The sequence below is a fragment of the Haliotis rubra genome, unplaced genomic scaffold, assembly GCF_003918875.1.
Source record: "Haliotis rubra isolate DU_JTF1 unplaced genomic scaffold, ASM391887v1 Scf179, whole genome shotgun sequence".
NCBI classification, from domain to species: Eukaryota; Metazoa; Mollusca; class Gastropoda; order Lepetellida; family Haliotidae; genus Haliotis; species Haliotis rubra.
The window spans coordinates 1,069,385-1,087,220 of NW_025765769.1; the positions used below are offsets into that span (position 1 = coordinate 1,069,385).

General features: G+C 39.6%; 1 protein-coding gene across 13 annotated transcripts in view; it reads right to left on the reverse strand.

Moving 5' to 3' along the window:
- Positions 1–17,836, reverse strand: part of LOC124273272 (disks large homolog 2-like) — a 343,312-nt gene that overhangs the window by 62,220 nt on the left and 263,256 nt on the right. For 12 of the 13 annotated variants that reach the window (XM_046708504.1, XM_046708503.1, XM_046708500.1 and 9 more), the window contains one exon: positions 17,010–17,027. The exons of the other annotated variant lie outside the window; for it this stretch is intronic. In XM_046708504.1, coding sequence (XP_046564460.1) covers positions 17,010–17,027 — 18 coding nt within the window. The remainder of the gene's footprint in view (positions 1–17,009; positions 17,028–17,836) is intronic. 13 annotated transcript variants of the gene reach the window in all.

Here is a 17,836-nt window from a genome sequence, read left to right on the forward strand (position 1 = left end):
AACTGTTCATTTAATTAAACCAAAATTGTAATGAAAACTGTAGGTACTTTTTAAATTAATATTATTCAAGGGTTACTGGAACAGTGCTTTAAATCAGTTGATAAACACATCTCACTTGCTCCAACAGATGACCGAGATTCATAATATGCACAGTCTAAGGGAGACAACTCATTTGGATATCATTGAAATGTATCATGTTACGACAAGTGATATTAATATTTTGTACAATGTCAAATACAAAGATCATATCAGATTTATCTTCTACCTCATCAAGAGACTTCACATTACAAGTACAAATCCTGTTTGAATAAAACAACTCTGAAGCATTTTCAATTAAAATCGAATTAAAATTTCAGAATAACATCACATAAAACAGATAACACAAACAACATTTTACGACATTTCTACCGACACAACATTCATAAACAACAGACTTGGTGTGAAACTGCACAACTAAATACCCTACACAAACACTAGCTAGTCTATTGCTGATGAACATGCAGCCATTGCAGTCAATGGTGATGCTGATGCCGTAGGGGATGTGGCCACAAATACAGACGTACCTGATTAAAATCATAACACAGGAATGTTCAACAGCAAACACTGAGTGTACTGTTTTTGTTACGCTTGTTTTCTAGTTTTGCATGCTCCTATTTGTATACTGCTCTTACAAAGTGGCCTAATTCATGTAAACATAGAATGTAACTTTGTGGACAATCAGATATATGTCATTCTGTTTCAGCATACTGATGATCACTTGATTGTCTGGTCTAGACTTGATTAGTTACATATAGATGGAATATTGCTGAGTGCGGCATAAACAACAAACCAACCAATCAACATACACCTGACACTTAATGAGAATCTGGGTCCCGATCCACAAAGCGTGTCGTAGCTCTATAGTAGTTTGAAGGCAGAGGCCCACCCAGATAAGCTGCGTATTTGGGTAAAATACGCACAGAAAATTTCCAATTACGCATTGAATAATTGTTGCGTACCAATTACGCATTTAAAATGTTAGATTCGCACAAAGTTTAAAACAGATGCGTACGGAATATATCTATAAATATCACTTGCAAAATGAAAAAGACATCGATTGGTATCAAGTTGTACTGTTAGTATAGGACTAGTGTTGTACTGTCAGTATAGGATGAGTGATTTTTTATGAAATCATTTCCATTATATTTAAGTTGGTTTTGCTTCGGTATGACATAAGGCAGTACATACCTGCTTAGTAAACTTACTCAATGATATATACTTAGGTGAGTAAAATCACTGAAATACCCACATATTTGAAAGCAGTGGGTAACGGAAAATGAAATACCCACTCAACATTCATAATACCCACTCCAAAAGAAAAGACAGTGGGTACAGTACCCACATGAGCTAAATCTTATCTGGAGCTCTGTAAAGGCTTACGAATGTTGTAGCGCTACAAATGTTATGTGGATCAGGACCCAGTTTTGCATATTATAGAAGACATAAACATCCCTATCAACAGTTGATCAGAATATTTTTCAGAATATATTCTCCAAATCCAATACCTAGAGCTATGTGTGAACATACAGCGGTCTGACCTACGTGAAATCTGTGAACTGATTACACCTATTGTTGATTTGATTCATTAAGTGACTAGCAGTGCCAACAGTTGACAGTTTGGGTACATTACTCTGTTTGGATTACGCCCTTCATACATTTCTGAGGAAACATATCTTTAGTTTCTGAGTTGCATCCCAACTTTATTTATGTGATGTGGTAAGACGTGACTGAATTGTTCGTTTGCTGTTTATCACCGCACTCAGTAGTCTGTAAATAACGGTGTCTGGATCAGACAATCCAGTGACGACATCATGAGCACCAATCTACACACTTAGGATACGATGACATACATCAACCAAGCCAGCAAGCCTGACCACCCGATCCCGTTAGTCGCCTCTTACGACAAGCATGGAGGAAGAGGATTGGGTTGGCTGGCTTGCTGGCTTGCTTGATGCCTGTCATCGCATCTTGCCTGGAGATCGAAGCTGCATGTGATCACTGAATTGTTTGGACTCGATTAATTCCCCCTGCTTTAATACAACCAAATATTGTTAGAGTTAAATAAGGGGAGATTTAAAACCAAACAAAATCATGTAATGTGAACGGTAATTTCTGTTAGAAAACATGTTCCATACATCTGAGTAATTTTCTTTGGATTGTCTGGTCTGGTTATTTGAACATGTTGAAGACATTTTGGCTGTTTTTTTTTGCTTATTTCATTCACTGGTTATAGTCTACTGTTATGAATACAGTCAAAAACACTGCTATAATATTGTAGCGTGACTTCACTGGTTCTATCCCATAATATTGTAGAGTGACCTCACTGGTTCTATCCCATATTTCTGGTGCTAAACAGTGTCACAAAGTGCCCAGCTTCTAGGGTAAAAACAAAACAGTCAATTAAATCAAAATCTCCTGGCTCATAATTAATACTGCTGGTTCAGGATTTGAAATAATCAATTGTACACAATGTTGACAAAAAGAAGGAAACATCATCAGCCAAACTCAGACTTTAGGACATGTTATTATGCAATCAGGATGTCATTGAGTAGACAGGGAACAGGGATAGACTTATTGTTAAGTGGAATTGGTTCCCAGGAATATGTTAAACCCTTTTACTGCACTGATTACTCTTCCTTATACATACATTTTGTTTTGAATTTTAGAAACGGAAACTGGGGTTCTTGTTGTGTCTTATGACCAGACAGTCACCTGATACGGCTGACATTTCATGGTCCTTCGCTACTTATGTTTGTCATGACAGACGGCAAGTCGGATCAGACTCACTGACATGGTTGACACATGTCATCGTATCGTAACGGCATAGGTTGATGCTCATGATGTCAATCACTGGATTGTCTGGTCCAGACTCAATAATTTACAGACCACCGCCATATAGCTGGAATATTGCTGAGTATGATGCTAGAGCCGCCAACAAACAAACAAGTAAATAATCAGACTATAAGTTCATAAACAAACATGAGTATCATCTTCCGATTCTGACTCATGTTTTCCAGCTGAACTAGAATCATCTTCACATCAGAATTTTACGACTGATACAAAGTCTTAACTTTTCACCTGATTTTCTTTTATTCTAAATTCATTACAGATCAAGCTACATTGAAAAAACTTTAGTTCAAGTTATGTCAACTTTGAAATTAAATCAAAAGTGTCACGACGTTTAATTATTCAAGTTTCTTGGCAACAACTGGATTATTCATGACCTGATTCAGCCCCCGACTTGGCGAGACAGACCTGCCTCACACAGTGATTCATTCACCGCCAGAGAACACGGAACAAACCTCCAACAGCTACCCATTGATTTCATCAATGAATTTCTGGCAATAAAACTGGGACGTCCCAGTCGGGTTGTACAGCATGTGGGGATTACACAGTCCCAGTGTCGTGTGGCGGAATACTTGTTGTTGTCCTTGTAGAGAGGAATCGGTCAGGAGGGAACAGACTGTCTGTCAAACATATCATTGAACTAAGTCTTGTTACAATAAGCACTAGCAGATTTTATGATATTATATCCAAATCTAGGTGTAGGAAATTTTCTTCTTGTCTAGCAAGCAAGTACATTAAAAGCAAATGCTTAGATATGTAATTTTGATGGATAACAAATCAAGCCTTAAATTGAAAAGGAGCCCCAATATGAAGGGAGATTCAGAATCACTGAGTGAGTGAGTGAGTTGGGTTTCACACCGCTTTTAGTACTACTAAAACAATATCATGGTGAGGGACACTAGAAATGGTCTTAACACATTGAAACTATGTGGGGAACTGAACCCGCGCCCTTAAACTAACGCTTAGTGTCTGAATATATATAATTTTGATAGTAACAAACAAGCCCATTTAAATTGAAAAAGAGCCCCAGGGAGAACAGAGATTCATAACTTGAACCTGAGGAAATCTAGACATGCTTCACTTAGAGCCTTAGCACTGCAGGGAGGGCTTGGCAGTAGGGAAAATAATGTGGTTCAGGGACTGTGAGACAGACTACTGCGCCCCCCCATTTATGTCCTAAAATTAAAAAAGTTGTTTAACAAACTATCATTAAAATTTTGACACAGTTCACTATTTGTTACGAGGGAGGGCTGCAAAGAGAGGAACAGCCAGGTGTATGTGGTGCACGTGCACAAGTGCCGACAAAGTTAATCATTTACCTGTGCTGTCTCCATCCTTTCTCGCACACCTGGCTATTCCTCTCTTTGCATCCCTCCCTCGTAACAAATAGTGAACTGTGTCCAAAATCTTAATGACAGTTTGTTAAACAACTTTTATATTTTTAGGACATAAATTCTGCAAAAAAGTCACAGAGTTGGTCTGATGTTTTGATTATGATCAGTGTTTCATCGAGTATAATATGCTTAGTAGTTTTCGAGTTAGATTGCAATTCATCGGTCCGAGTTTGAGCCTATAACGGACTATAGTATTGAGCACAAAGTTTGATACTCAGAGGAAGTTCTGTGAAGGATGAGCGAGTGAGTAGTTTTACGCTGCACTCAGCAATATTCCAGCTATATGGCGGCGGTCTTTAAATAAACGAAGTCTGGACAAGACAATCCAGTGATCAACAGCATAAGCATTGATCTGTGCAATTGGGAACCGATGACATGTGTCAACCAAGTCAGCGAGCCTGACCACCCGATCCCATTAGTTGCCTCTTACGACAAGCATGGGTTACTGAAGATCAATTCTAACCCGGACCTTCAGGGGTGCTGTGAAGGATGTATGTTAGGTAGTCTACTGAATGGTGAGGTGGTTGTTGTTTTGTTCGCACTATTCTAGACTAAAATGTTGTACTAAAGAGCAAATTCAGACATAATCCCTTTCCCTTCTCAAAACCTTAGATTTATGCACCAATCATATTTACCATAATGAAACATTCTCCAAGTAAAGTTCATCAAGAACAACCACAATCAAGGTATTTAGTAAAGCAGTGAGATTGGCATGGTTATAAATCCATTTATTCCCAACAAACTGTGCACCCGTTATCGCTCCAATGGATAATATCAGGTAATAGGGAGAGTAATAACACATTATCACATCATTTTCTATGTTGGATTGTACACAATTACTTGTTAACTCGCAGCAGGATCCACACAAAGCAGAAATGACAGCTAGTATTGATGTTTCCTGTTTCATGCAGTACAAGAACAGTGTCACTGTCAGGTTTTCAACTCCCTGAGGAGAGTCCAACATAATTGCTTCCAGTTTTTGGAATCTACTCAATCTTTTGAGCAAGACTAAAGGGAGACAAAATATGGAAAAAAATGCTTGCTATTCCACAGGTGATTTCAAGGTCATGGCATAACAAGAACCGAGATGCGATTCCGTGGAATGGGAGAAATGAAGCAAAGAGTCAATAAGCTGGAATCTGTTCATGATTCCTTCCCATCAATATTCTGGTGCCAGAACCAACACAAAAATTTACAACTGATGTCCCTCTTCCCAATATTCAAGCAATATCACGGCACTGCACATCAGAGATGGGCTTCACACACCTGTCTGCGGAATCAAACCTATGACATGAGCTGATGCTGTACCTACTAGGCTACCCCATAACCTGATTCTAACACTAAACCTACAGCAAAATGTATAATTACATTGAAATATATTCCATACATAACATTTCTAAGAGAAAATCAAATTCTGAAAATGAAATGCAGAAACACTTTTTCATCAAAGTCTTCATTATTTCTAGCGAAATATTTTGGTCACAATATCAGAGTTTGCTAAACCTGGGAATACGAAGCCACAAATCACCAGCTTCCTTATTTATTCCCACAAATATCTTGGTTGCCAGGACTGCCTGTGGTTGCTATGACAGGGGCTCACAACCTTCTCCTGCCTGTGTAATGTAAATACGCTGATAATACCAAGAGGCAAGTCATCTCCTGGCTGTGATTGAGGGAGATCATGGCATTCTGCTGCCACCTTTAACTAGGCCCTACCACCTTTAACTAGGCCCTACCAACTTTAGCTACATGTTGCAACCTTTAACTAGGCACTCCCACCTTTAACTAGGCCCTACCACCTTTAACTAGGCCCTACCGCCTTTAACTAGGCCCTACCACCTTTAACTAGGCCCTACCACTTTAACTAGGCCCTACCACCTTTAGCTACATGTTGCAACCTTTAACTAGGCACTCCCACCTTTAACTAAGTCCTACTGCCTTTAACTAGGCCCTACCACTTTAACTAGGCACTACCACCTTTAACTAGGCCCTACCGCCTTTAACTAGGCCCTACCGCCTTTAACTAGGCCCTACCACTTTAACTAGGCCCTACCACCTTTAGCAACATGTTGCAACCTTTAACTAGGCACTCCCACCTTTAACTAGGCCCTACCGCCTTTAACTAGGCCCTACCACTTTAACTAGGCCCTACCACCTTTAGCTACATGTTGCAACCTTTAACTAGGCACTCCCACTAGAAGCCCCTACCTTAAACTAGAATCTCCCACCTGTAACTAGTCACTACCACCTTTAATTAGACACTCCCACCTTTAACTGGAATCTCCCAACTTTAACTAGAATCTCCCACCTTTAACTAGAATCTCCCACCTTTAACTAGAATCCCCACCTTTAACTAGGCACTGCCACCTTTAATTAGACACTCCCACCTTTAACTAGAATCTCCCACCTTTAACTAGGCACTGCCACCTTTAACTAGGCACTGCCACCTTTAACTAGGCACTGCCACCTTTAACTAGGCACTGCAACCTTTAGGCAGACTTTGACTAGACTCTCCTACTGAGGGAGTGGTGGTGTAAAGAGGACCACTTTCAGAGACTAATGCTTAGTCTCTGAATAAATATAATTTTGACAGAAACAAATAATTCTTTTAAATTGTAAAGGGCATTAGTACTATAGAAACAGCTGGGCAGAAGGATAATTAATATGTGTCAGGGACAATGATACAGACTAGACTACCCCACTGTCCAGCACTTACACCAATAATGATAGGTGAGTGAGTGAGTTGGATTTTTACGCCTCTTTTAGCAATATTCCAGCAATATCACGGCGGGCGACACCAGAAATGGGCTTCACACATTGTACCCATGTGGGGAATTGAACCTGGGCCTTCGGCGCTGATGAGTGAACGCTTTAATAACTGGGCTACCCCACCGCCCCAAATAATGATAGGATCTTTATTAGTAGCTAATAAAGTTGATGAAAGGAATCATAATCAACATGATGACGTTAATAACAATGACGATGATGTTAATGATGGCTGTGGCGGGGACCTCATCAGCAACACCTCAAATAAAGTGCAGAAAAAGATAAGAGTTAATCAAGTCATGATGTGCTGCTGTTGGCAGAGGGAACCTTCAAAGAGTACTCTACTTGTGTTTGTATACAGCGTTTATATTACAGGACTATTTACATCAGTGTGTCTGTGTTATCGCTGCTGGAGATGCCGCCTCCACAGCTCCGATAAACACATCGGCCACAGCAGCCTACCCGCCAACCCACTACAGCGACCAACCCCCCAGCCACACACACTACCGTCTTCAGCACCTCAAAGATTACTGACTGACGGTGTTCATAAATAGTGTTCCACTCAGAGATGAATAATGTGTCTGGAGTTTTTGTGGTTTTGGGATTTTTTTGTATTTTCTGTAATTTTTAATGTTTTCAAAATTGTTCCAGCTGCTGAGTAAGCTGTCTGTTTTATGCATGTATGATGTTGATGTACTCTATCTACAGAAGTGTGATGTTTGTGTAAGCTATCTGTCGTCAATACAAATTTCACGCTATGAATTATGAATGCATGGTTGATAATGTTAAAGCTTGTTTGATGTACGCGAGGTGTAGACAGTTAAACAGAATGAGACATCCTTTTGATGGATGTCTTGTTGACAAATAAAAATGTTGGGATATCACGCTGTTTGTCGGTTTTATGTGAATCTATCGTGACATATGCTCAGTGAAATAGCACTATTTCAGCATTATCACAACAAAGGTACAACTTATACCTATGGGGAAATAGAACACAGGCCTGCAGTGCATTGAGTGAACACTTTCACCACTAAGCTAGACAACTCCTATAGATGACTTGTGGATCTGTGCATTGCCTAATCAATCCCAACATGTATGAAACCCATGTCACATACCATCAAAAATAGCGTGTGAGTGAGTTGAGTTTTACGCGGATTTTAGCAATATTCCAGCAACATTATGTCAGGGGACTCCAGAAATCGGCGTGACAATTGAACGTTTTAACCACTAGGCTACCCCACCGCCCTACGACATATTTGAAGACGAATTGTCATTTAATACATAGTCAAAAGAGGGCCAGACAATATTTTCATTTTCAGAAACCGAAAAGTTCTTGACTTGCCAAAGAGACAAGCCTGAGAGTTTTCTGACATCTTGGACACCTTGCGGCCATCGCTTTCCCATTTCGAGAGTTGTGAGTTGGCTAGGTTCATACAACTTTGACTGAAACTAAGTTAAAAACACCCATGATAGTTAAACTACAGCAATATATAAACATCTTCTGTTCCTCCACTTCTTTTGAGTGGCATGTGTCAAAACTAACTGAAAGTCTAACAGTTGGACTTATTGTCTTAAATTCGGGTCAGGGCAGGTAACTCTGACACTTTTACAGCGCCTGTACAGCATGTCTTGTAATGACAAATCATCCTCTATATGAATGTGTGAAGATCTGGGTTAGAGTGAGCGAGTGAGTTTAGTTTTACGCCGCACTCAGCAATATTCCAGCTATATTATCAATATTCTAACCCGGACCTTCACGTGCAGATCTGGGTTAGAATTGATCTTCAGTAACCCATGCTTGTCGTAAGAGGTGAGTGGGATCAGGTGGTCAGGCTCGCTGACTTGGTTGACACATGTCATCGTATCCCAGTTGTGTAGATCGATGCTCATGCTGTTGATCACTGGATTGTCTGGTCCATATCCGATTATTTACAGACCGCCGCCAAATAGCTGGAATATTGCCGAGTGCCGCATAAAATTAAACTCATTCACTCACTATAAACAGAGGAAAATGTCACATATCATATATTTCTCACAAACACCAAAATAACAAGTCTGTCCTTGGGCATCAAGAAAAGATCCCTCAGCCTAGTAAACACACAGCCTGACAGATATTCAATATTGTGCAGCAGTTATGACATATACCCAATCCCATGAATGATAAACCATCACGCTAGTAGACATATTTACATCTGATCTCATACAATGAAAGGTATGGAAATGGCAACATATTATGTTCATTATAAACCAGCAGGTACTGGGTTAGAGGCATAGTGGCCTGCTGGAGCTGCCATTTGGCTGTGTAATGTAACAAATATCACCCTGACCTTAGACAGTTTTTCAAGAAAACATGTAGCTGTGGGAAGGGGCTGATCGATCTTACACCCAAAATATGGAATCGTTAGAGGTACAGACAGTAACAAGGTGAAGGTCAGGTCGGTGTAACACAATTCCTTGATTAAATGCAAAACATGAGTCACTGAATTGCCACATCAATTAAAAATACAGCCAATGATTAATGATGGATTGGATCTTTCATTTCACAATCCAATCTCTATTTTCCAGAGATGAAGCCTGACAGCTTTCAAAGGCATATAATAATCTACACTGTAAATCTGGGCACAATCTCCCAAGAAAAGTCTAATAAAGAAACACAATCCCTGGAGCCTTATAACGAGGTCATTTGCTATGAAAGATCATAAAACATCATCCTACTCAACCAGTCTGAAAGACTGGCTATAAGCTGTGCATCTTATAATGAGGTGGGGCTAATTGGTGTTATAATGAGGAGTCACGGGAAACAAGGCTCCCTACAATAATCTTGCCAGTTGTGACATTGTTGTAACCCCACAGCTTGTGTCAATATGCATAGCTTTCCAATCAGCCCGAAATGGACCCTGAAATAGGATGCTTGTGATGTCTCCCGAACCTCTTATTTAACAATTGTAATAAGTTACCTTGTAAACTCAAAGGCCTCTATCTGGCTTACAAACGCAGCACTTACCTCGAGACGCGGGGGTCATAAAAATAGGGATCCTTCTTGTCGCCTGACCTCAACATTGTGGTACTACCATTGCTTCTTTCCATTGCAAGTGACAGTAAGATCCATGTCAGGACAACTCACAACACCTTTACATGTAATTTGTCCCAATAATTCCCATCCTACCAAGGCTATATTATCTCACACGAATAGGATGCATTCAGCATGGTCTGAGCCGGCTTGGTTCTCCAATCTGATTGGCCGTTTATCGAGGCTCCGTTTAGTTACCTATGCTAGCCTTACTGTCGTGAAATATAATCAATACTGGATCACCGAGGCAGTCCTTCTCCTTGCTGGGCACAATAGCTAAATGGACACAGGGGGCATCTCAAAACCTATTGGTTTTGATTGTTTTTGACAGTTATGACCTACATGAAACCCAGGTTGGGGTCAGTCGGTGAACTGTTTGGTGCTTACTGGGGTGTGACGATCAGTTTGGAGGCCATTGTATAGTGGCTGTTGTTTTTCAGATAAGCTTGGGAATTGAATTAGAAATATTTATGATAGTGTTGGGAAGGTGAAATGACTAGCTGTCTTCGAAATAACCACTTGAGACTATGGTGTGAATGGGGAGCAGGTGCTTGTATACTTTGGCCACATTTACCCTGTTTCATTGAGACATTTATGTGTGAAATGTTGTCTCAACTTGTACATTCTGAAATACTTTTGTTGAAGCCTGTGTGGTGACAATGACAGTGACCTTCACACCCCTCACCAAGTGGGATAATGTATTTACCTAACTACCTAACCCAGTTTATAAATCTCTCCATTGTTTTACTCAATCTCTCCATTATTTTACTCAAGGTTGAATATCTTTTGCTTTTTCAGTTTCAAGACATACATTGTTTCCCTAAAATGAACAGCCATACTTGATAATCTACAACGATGTTTTACGACATTGCTTTAAACCATAATTTTCTTGTAGAACCTAAATAATTTTGTTACATTTGTTAGTCATACCATGACAGCTGGCTAACCAAGAAATTTTTTTTGCTGCGTTAATGTTCCCATAAACCCCAAAAATTAGGCCATACCCACTTATGTACAGCTGCTTCCTGATTGGCTGATAATGACTATAATGGTTGGCGACTTTTGTTGCCTTATTGCACTGAATGTTGCCACTGATTTCATATTTAAATTCTCACAGTATACTCAGCAATGTTTAGGTTTATATCTCAATACAGCAAAAAAGATTGAAGTCAATTCAGGTATTTCAAGAAGAAACTTTTTCATAATCACCGATATTACCACAATATCAAAGGGTTGGTCCCAAAATGTTCGACAATTTCCAAAAATCTACAACCTTTGTTGCCCTTGGTTCTTGTTACTTAATAATATGATCATTAACTTGTAACAGCAATTTATGAAATTAAAGGGCTCTAGTATTTGAATCAAGGACATTTAAATTAAACTTTCAACAATATTATAATCGTGAAGATGATTCAGTTTCAGCTTGATTTTCTATAACTGAGGGGCGGTGTGCTAGCCTTGTTGTTAAGGCGATCGCTCATCACACTAAAGACACGGATTTCATTCCTCACATGGGTACAATGTGTGAAGCCCATTTCTGGTGTACAACGCCATAATGTTGCTGGAATATTGCTAAAAGCGGCATAAAACCATACTTACTCAAACTTCAAACAAATATTCTCCTGTACATTACTTGCTTAAAATGAAACAAAATCCCTTATTTGAATCAAATATCAAACATTAAAGCAGCAAGTCAAACCTAGTATTGTTCTAGACTAACTAGCGCGGTGTCATGATGCAGGGTTTACGCTGTGTTCACGATTACTGCACTTAAAAAGATACTTGCATGCAAAGCACTGTGAACAAATGCAAATTAAATTAGTTACACAGAAATTGGAGTGTTTATTATTCATGTATTCATGCAATCAGTTCAACACTGATCCCCCATACAACTGCTCCAACTGAGATTGCAGTAACCACCAATCTCGCCTCTCCGACAAAACTGTAACATATCAATCACTTACTCTGGAATGTTGAAATTATTCAGCTACGAATCAATATGTTCCTTACCTTAATCACTGCATAAAAGTTTTGAAAACTAGAGGTTATTACAGGGAAAGGTGAGCAAGAGCTTTTTGACATTCTAATGATGCTCCCCTAATGTGTCATGTGTTCATATGACCTCATCATCTCACTTTCCATTTTTTCGTACAAAATACCAATGCACTTTATACTTTCCAATAAAATGTTCAGTTTATCTTGATCCTCCCCAAATATGAGCACAATTGTTTAAGACTCTCCTCTAGTGACTGTCATAGTTTTTTGTGACCTTCCCCAGATTTCCTTAGACCCAACCTTGTAACACTGGTTCTCCTAATTAGTGATTTACTTTGGTAAAATTACTGTGTTAATAGCAACATACCAGATGCTTCTCTAGTATTGGTGTAAACAAACAATAAGGCAACAAAAGTAAAACCACAGTCTCTGTTTACTTGACGGAATGTCACGGTTGTAGGAGCAGTCAGTAGATGAGCCACAGTTGACTTCATGTGATCCCAGTGAGGGTATATTTCTGCTCAGGAATCACAACTATCTAGTGATCTTTCTTTCATACCTCAGCCAATTTGTTCCGAGATGAGAAGAATTACCACAACAAAGAGAAAATGTCACAACTAATTCCATGAATTCTTGCCCATACAGGCCAATATTGGTCTACAGGCAGCCAGGCTCCACGGAGTTACCTCCCTTTATTCAGGAAGCTCTCCTTTATAAACAGTCAACAAACCATCAGTGTATGAGTTATTAAGATTAAAACCAGAGACTATCAACCTTTTTGTTAATTCACTTAAATTTTGAGTGAGTAAGTTGGGTTTTACGCCGCTTTTAGCAATATTCCAGCAATATCACGGCGGGGGACACCACATTTGGCTTCACACATTGTACCCATGTGAGGAATCGAACTTGGGTCTTCGGCATGACGAGCGCAACGCTTTAACCACTAAGCTACCCACCACCCCTCTAAAATTTTGAAACAAAAAGATCTATTCTGAGAAAGGGTTCACTTTCGACAGTCAAGTCGTGGACACCGACATCAAATAAATGTAGGAACTATCTCAACTGGAAAGGATGCAAAACACATGGTGACTGGTATATAGAGGCTGAATAAGCATAATGTATCTTGTTGGTGTACAGCAAACAATTTACAGACAACAACCACATCCTTCACATCTTGAATCTTACACCTTAGATCTGTCGATCCATGGTTGTTATACAACATTGTATACCAAAAGTCACCGTGTTCTTTAATCTGATTGTTTGAAAAACATGATCGAATGGTATTTGATTCCCGGAAATTGCAAGACTATTCACTGCGTATTGACACGTACAAATATCGCACACACCACTGTATTGTTGCGCCGTCAGCGGTGGTGACGTCATTCAAATCATATTGTGACGTAGTAAAGTCGAAATGACGTCACAAATAAGCAGGGAACCAGCTGAAATGGCCAGCTGATGACACTTCACTGCTGTACCCGTACTCGATCCATGGTTGTTATACAACACTGCATTCAGAAATGTTACAGTTGTCACAGAGTAACTGGTGGAGTCTGGATCAGACAAACTAGTGACTGATACAGAGAGCAATCTATCCAGTTTGGCTATCATAGATTACTGGGCCCTCAGCTGTGGGCACCCTGTTTTGGGAACGCCCTCTTTTGTGGACCCCGTTGTGGGCACCAGTTGTGGGCACCCATTGTAGGCACCTGTTGTGGACCCCATCGTGGGCTCCTGTTGTTGGCACCTGTTGTGGGGAACCTGTTGTAGTGAACGAAACTGACATGACAACGACTACCTACAACATCTACAAGTTCACAACAAACATGGATGCAGGTGCAGAAGGAGGGGGTCTGGGAACAAAGCCTCATCTCGGACAGGTCATGCATCAAACTCCTGGGCCTACACATCAGGGACCCCTGACATGCTCAGAGTCTGTAGTTACTGTTCATGTTAACAGGGTTATTTGGTACACAGTGTCAGGAATCAGAAAGTTTAATTTACTGGTACTGGTTATTTTTGGGAGGTGAAGAAATCTTCAACCTGCATATGGTTATGCAACATTCAAATAGATTTTGGAACAAAGTGTAAACATTTTCCTGAAAGCTATGGTGGGGTGTTTTCTGTCTTTCATTTGATCAAGTTTCATTCAGTCAGTTACAGCAATCATTTCTCTCATCTGATCTATCGCTGTTTCTGGTGGTTTGTTGATGTAGTTATTATTAGATCTTTGTAAAACATCTGTAACTTTCACCCATAAAGGTCACAATCACGTAAATCGAACACTAAATGTTGCCTTGTAACATGATCTATGGCATTGCTGTGGTTTGTTTGTTATTACACCACACTCAGCAATATTCCAGCTGTATGACAGTCATCTGTATATAATGGACTCTGGAGCTGACAATCCAGTGATTGACATCATGACCATTAATCCATGAGATAACTCCGAGTCAACCAAATGTCACAGTTTGACCACCTGATTCCCCTGATTTAGTGCTTTGTTACTTGCACTGGTGCAACCCAACATTACAAAGTGCAACCTAGTTATGAGTCTAACTTGCACCTGGCGCAAGTCAATTTTTGAGTGGGTAAACATCTGAATAAAACATCGAAATAATTCAATGGCATATTTCTTTCATTACAAATTGCAATAAAAGCAGTGCAAATGGAGGTTTTTATCTTAGGTTGCACCTGGTGCAAGTAGGTTAACATCTCTTAAATCGAGGCCTGTGATTAAACTTGCCTGTTGTGACAACCACAAGTTGCTGGGAACTAAACTCAGGTTCACATCAAATGATCTCAGAAAATTACTTTTACATGTATAACCAACCCTTCGGTTTGTAGCAGCTTTTGTTCTTGATAATAATTATTCATAACTTCAACATTGGACACATACAGAAGAGTGAGTGAGTGAGTGAGTTTTACGCCACACTCAGCAATATTCCAGTTACATGGCGGCGATCTGTAAATAATCGAGTCTGGACCAGACAATCCAGTGATCAACAGCATGAGCATCGATCTGCACATTTGGGAACCGATGACATGTGTTCACCAAGTCAGCGAGCCTGACCACCCGATCCCATTAGTCGCCTCTTACGACAAGCATAGTTGCCTTTTGTGGCAAGCATGGGTTGCTAAAGACCTATTCTACCCCGGATCTTCACGGGACACATACATAGGAAATAGATAGAGAAGCTTAGAGCTACCTCCAGAAACCAGTTTCAAATTCCCGCAGTGAACTAGGTGAGTTAGTGGTAAGTAACAATCAACAAATTTTTATGAACCAAACATTTAGGAGTGCAAACTTTGGGTTAGTAGAACAATCCTGTTGAGTTTTAATTTTCAGAAGTATCATATTTCAATTTGAAACTATACGTTTAGAATGAAATAAAGTCTACAGAAATATTAAGATCCATCCCAAATTTGACTATTTTGTAGTCCTAACATGCAGTAGATATTATAGACTTTCAGCACAATCATGCACGGGCATGTCTCTTCAAACTAACTACCTGAGACGTAGAGGCTGCATTCAGTGTGTGAAAAAGCCACTAGCTCGCTAGCCTGTGGCTAGTAAAAATCCAGTCAGGCCAGTTATTCTCCACAGTCACTTTCCCGACTGGCTCGTGAATTTTCATGGGGTCATTTTGTAAATATAAGTTATAACACACTTTTAAATCTTTCAAGATTATGGCCTGATGAAAATGCTCATCATATTAGTAGCTTAATGATGAAAACCGTATCATATCGACAATATCTTATTCTCATCACCATGTATTTTTGTAATCTTTTGTTTTCTACGTTCAAATTTCGGGCTAGTGAATTATTTTGTGGGCTAGTAACTTTCAGGCATAGCAAGCCGGACTGCCTAGCAAAATTTGGAAACTATTTTGCACACTGGCTGCATTCAAAGATGGTTTGTTGTTTAAGGCAACATTCAGCAATATTCCAGCTGTATGACGTCAGCCACTAAATAATACACTTTGGACCACACAATCTGGTGATCGATATCGTGAAAGATCCACACTGTCAGTGAACGATCACATCATCAACAGCGTCACCAAGTATCACCACCAAATCCAGTTAGTTGCCTCTTACAGCCAGCAATCTGGGCAAAATTCCTGTGCCTAGCTTCAGATCGTCCTAATGGATTTGGAGAAACAATCTATACTCTAGTATCTTTTCGTCTGCTTAATCAAAATAGTGTAAAGTAGAACATGCAGGTTTCAATTCCCAACACAAGTATCTGCAGCCAACCATATCTATCAGACTACACATTATTTTATATAATTCTTTAAAAAACACATCAACATATCAGTTTCAAAATGACGAACTATAGATTTTGAGAGGTTAAAATATTCTGAATTTCCCAACTGGTTTTATGTAACATATGTTATATTTGGGATTAAACTTTCAGATAATTCTGTGATCTACATATAACATGTTAGATTTTATCTACAATCTAAGTCTAACACATTAGATAATTCTGCAATTTATGTCAAACATATTAGATAATTCTGCAATTTATGTCAAACATATTAGATAATTCTGCAATTTATGTCAAACATATTAGATAATTCTGCAATTTATGTCAAACATATTAGATAATTCTGTGGTCTAAGATGATAATAAAATGTCTCCAAATTATTGTAACACTATGTCTTTGACCAACACTCAAACATCAAGTCAGGATTGGTGATATAAAGTCAAACATGAGAACATATGTGATCTAACATCAAACATGAAGACATCTGTGATCTAACGTCAAACATGGGGCATCTGTGATCCAAGGTCACATGTGGGGCATCTGTGATCCAAGGTCACATATGGGGCATCTGTGGTCAATGATCACACATCAAGGGAGGTAATGCACTGGTTAGAAGAACACTTAGACTCACCCTGGAATCGGCACTCTGCTAGAAAACAAACGCCAACCAAGATTACAAGTATTGCACGAAGAGTCACACATTGCAGAGACACAGATCACAGATAGAATACAATTGATTGGACACACGTGTGAGAACAGCTGATAACTGTACACACATACAGACAGAAAGAACCTAGCAGAGAATACCTTCAGCTTACAGGTCAGTCAACAACGAGGGAGCGCAGAGTGTCAAGATACATTCTACTGGAGTGCGTGAGTGAGTATGGTTTAATGCCGCTTTTAGCAATATTCCAGCAATATCACGGCGGGGGACACCAGAAATGGGCTTCACACGTTGTACCCATGCGGGGAATTGAACCCAGGACTTCGGCGGGATAAACCACTGCCCCACATTCTAATAGAGTTGAAGTTGAGAGTGTGACAGTAGTTGACGACTCACAGACAGATTGACAGAGTGAGTGAGTGAGTGAGTGAGGTAGGTTTTACACTACTTCAAGCATTATAACAATACGTAATTGTATCCATGTTCAGAATTGAACCAGGACTTAAACATGGGTGAACACTTTAACCACTAGGCCATCCCAGTCAGTGTTTATAAACTCAGAACAGTTTTTGCACTTACTGCTTCCATAAATTGATGTTTTTGACAATTAACCAGAAAACTGAAATATATCTGTTACAACAACTACTGTCAAACATCTCTCGACACCTATTGGAAACTTGTATGCTAAATCTACCACAATCCACACAAATCCAGTTCCAACTGGAACACTTCTAGCTAGTGTTAAAGATAACAACACAAAGTTCTCTGAAGTTTCTCTGACACAGGTTTTCAGA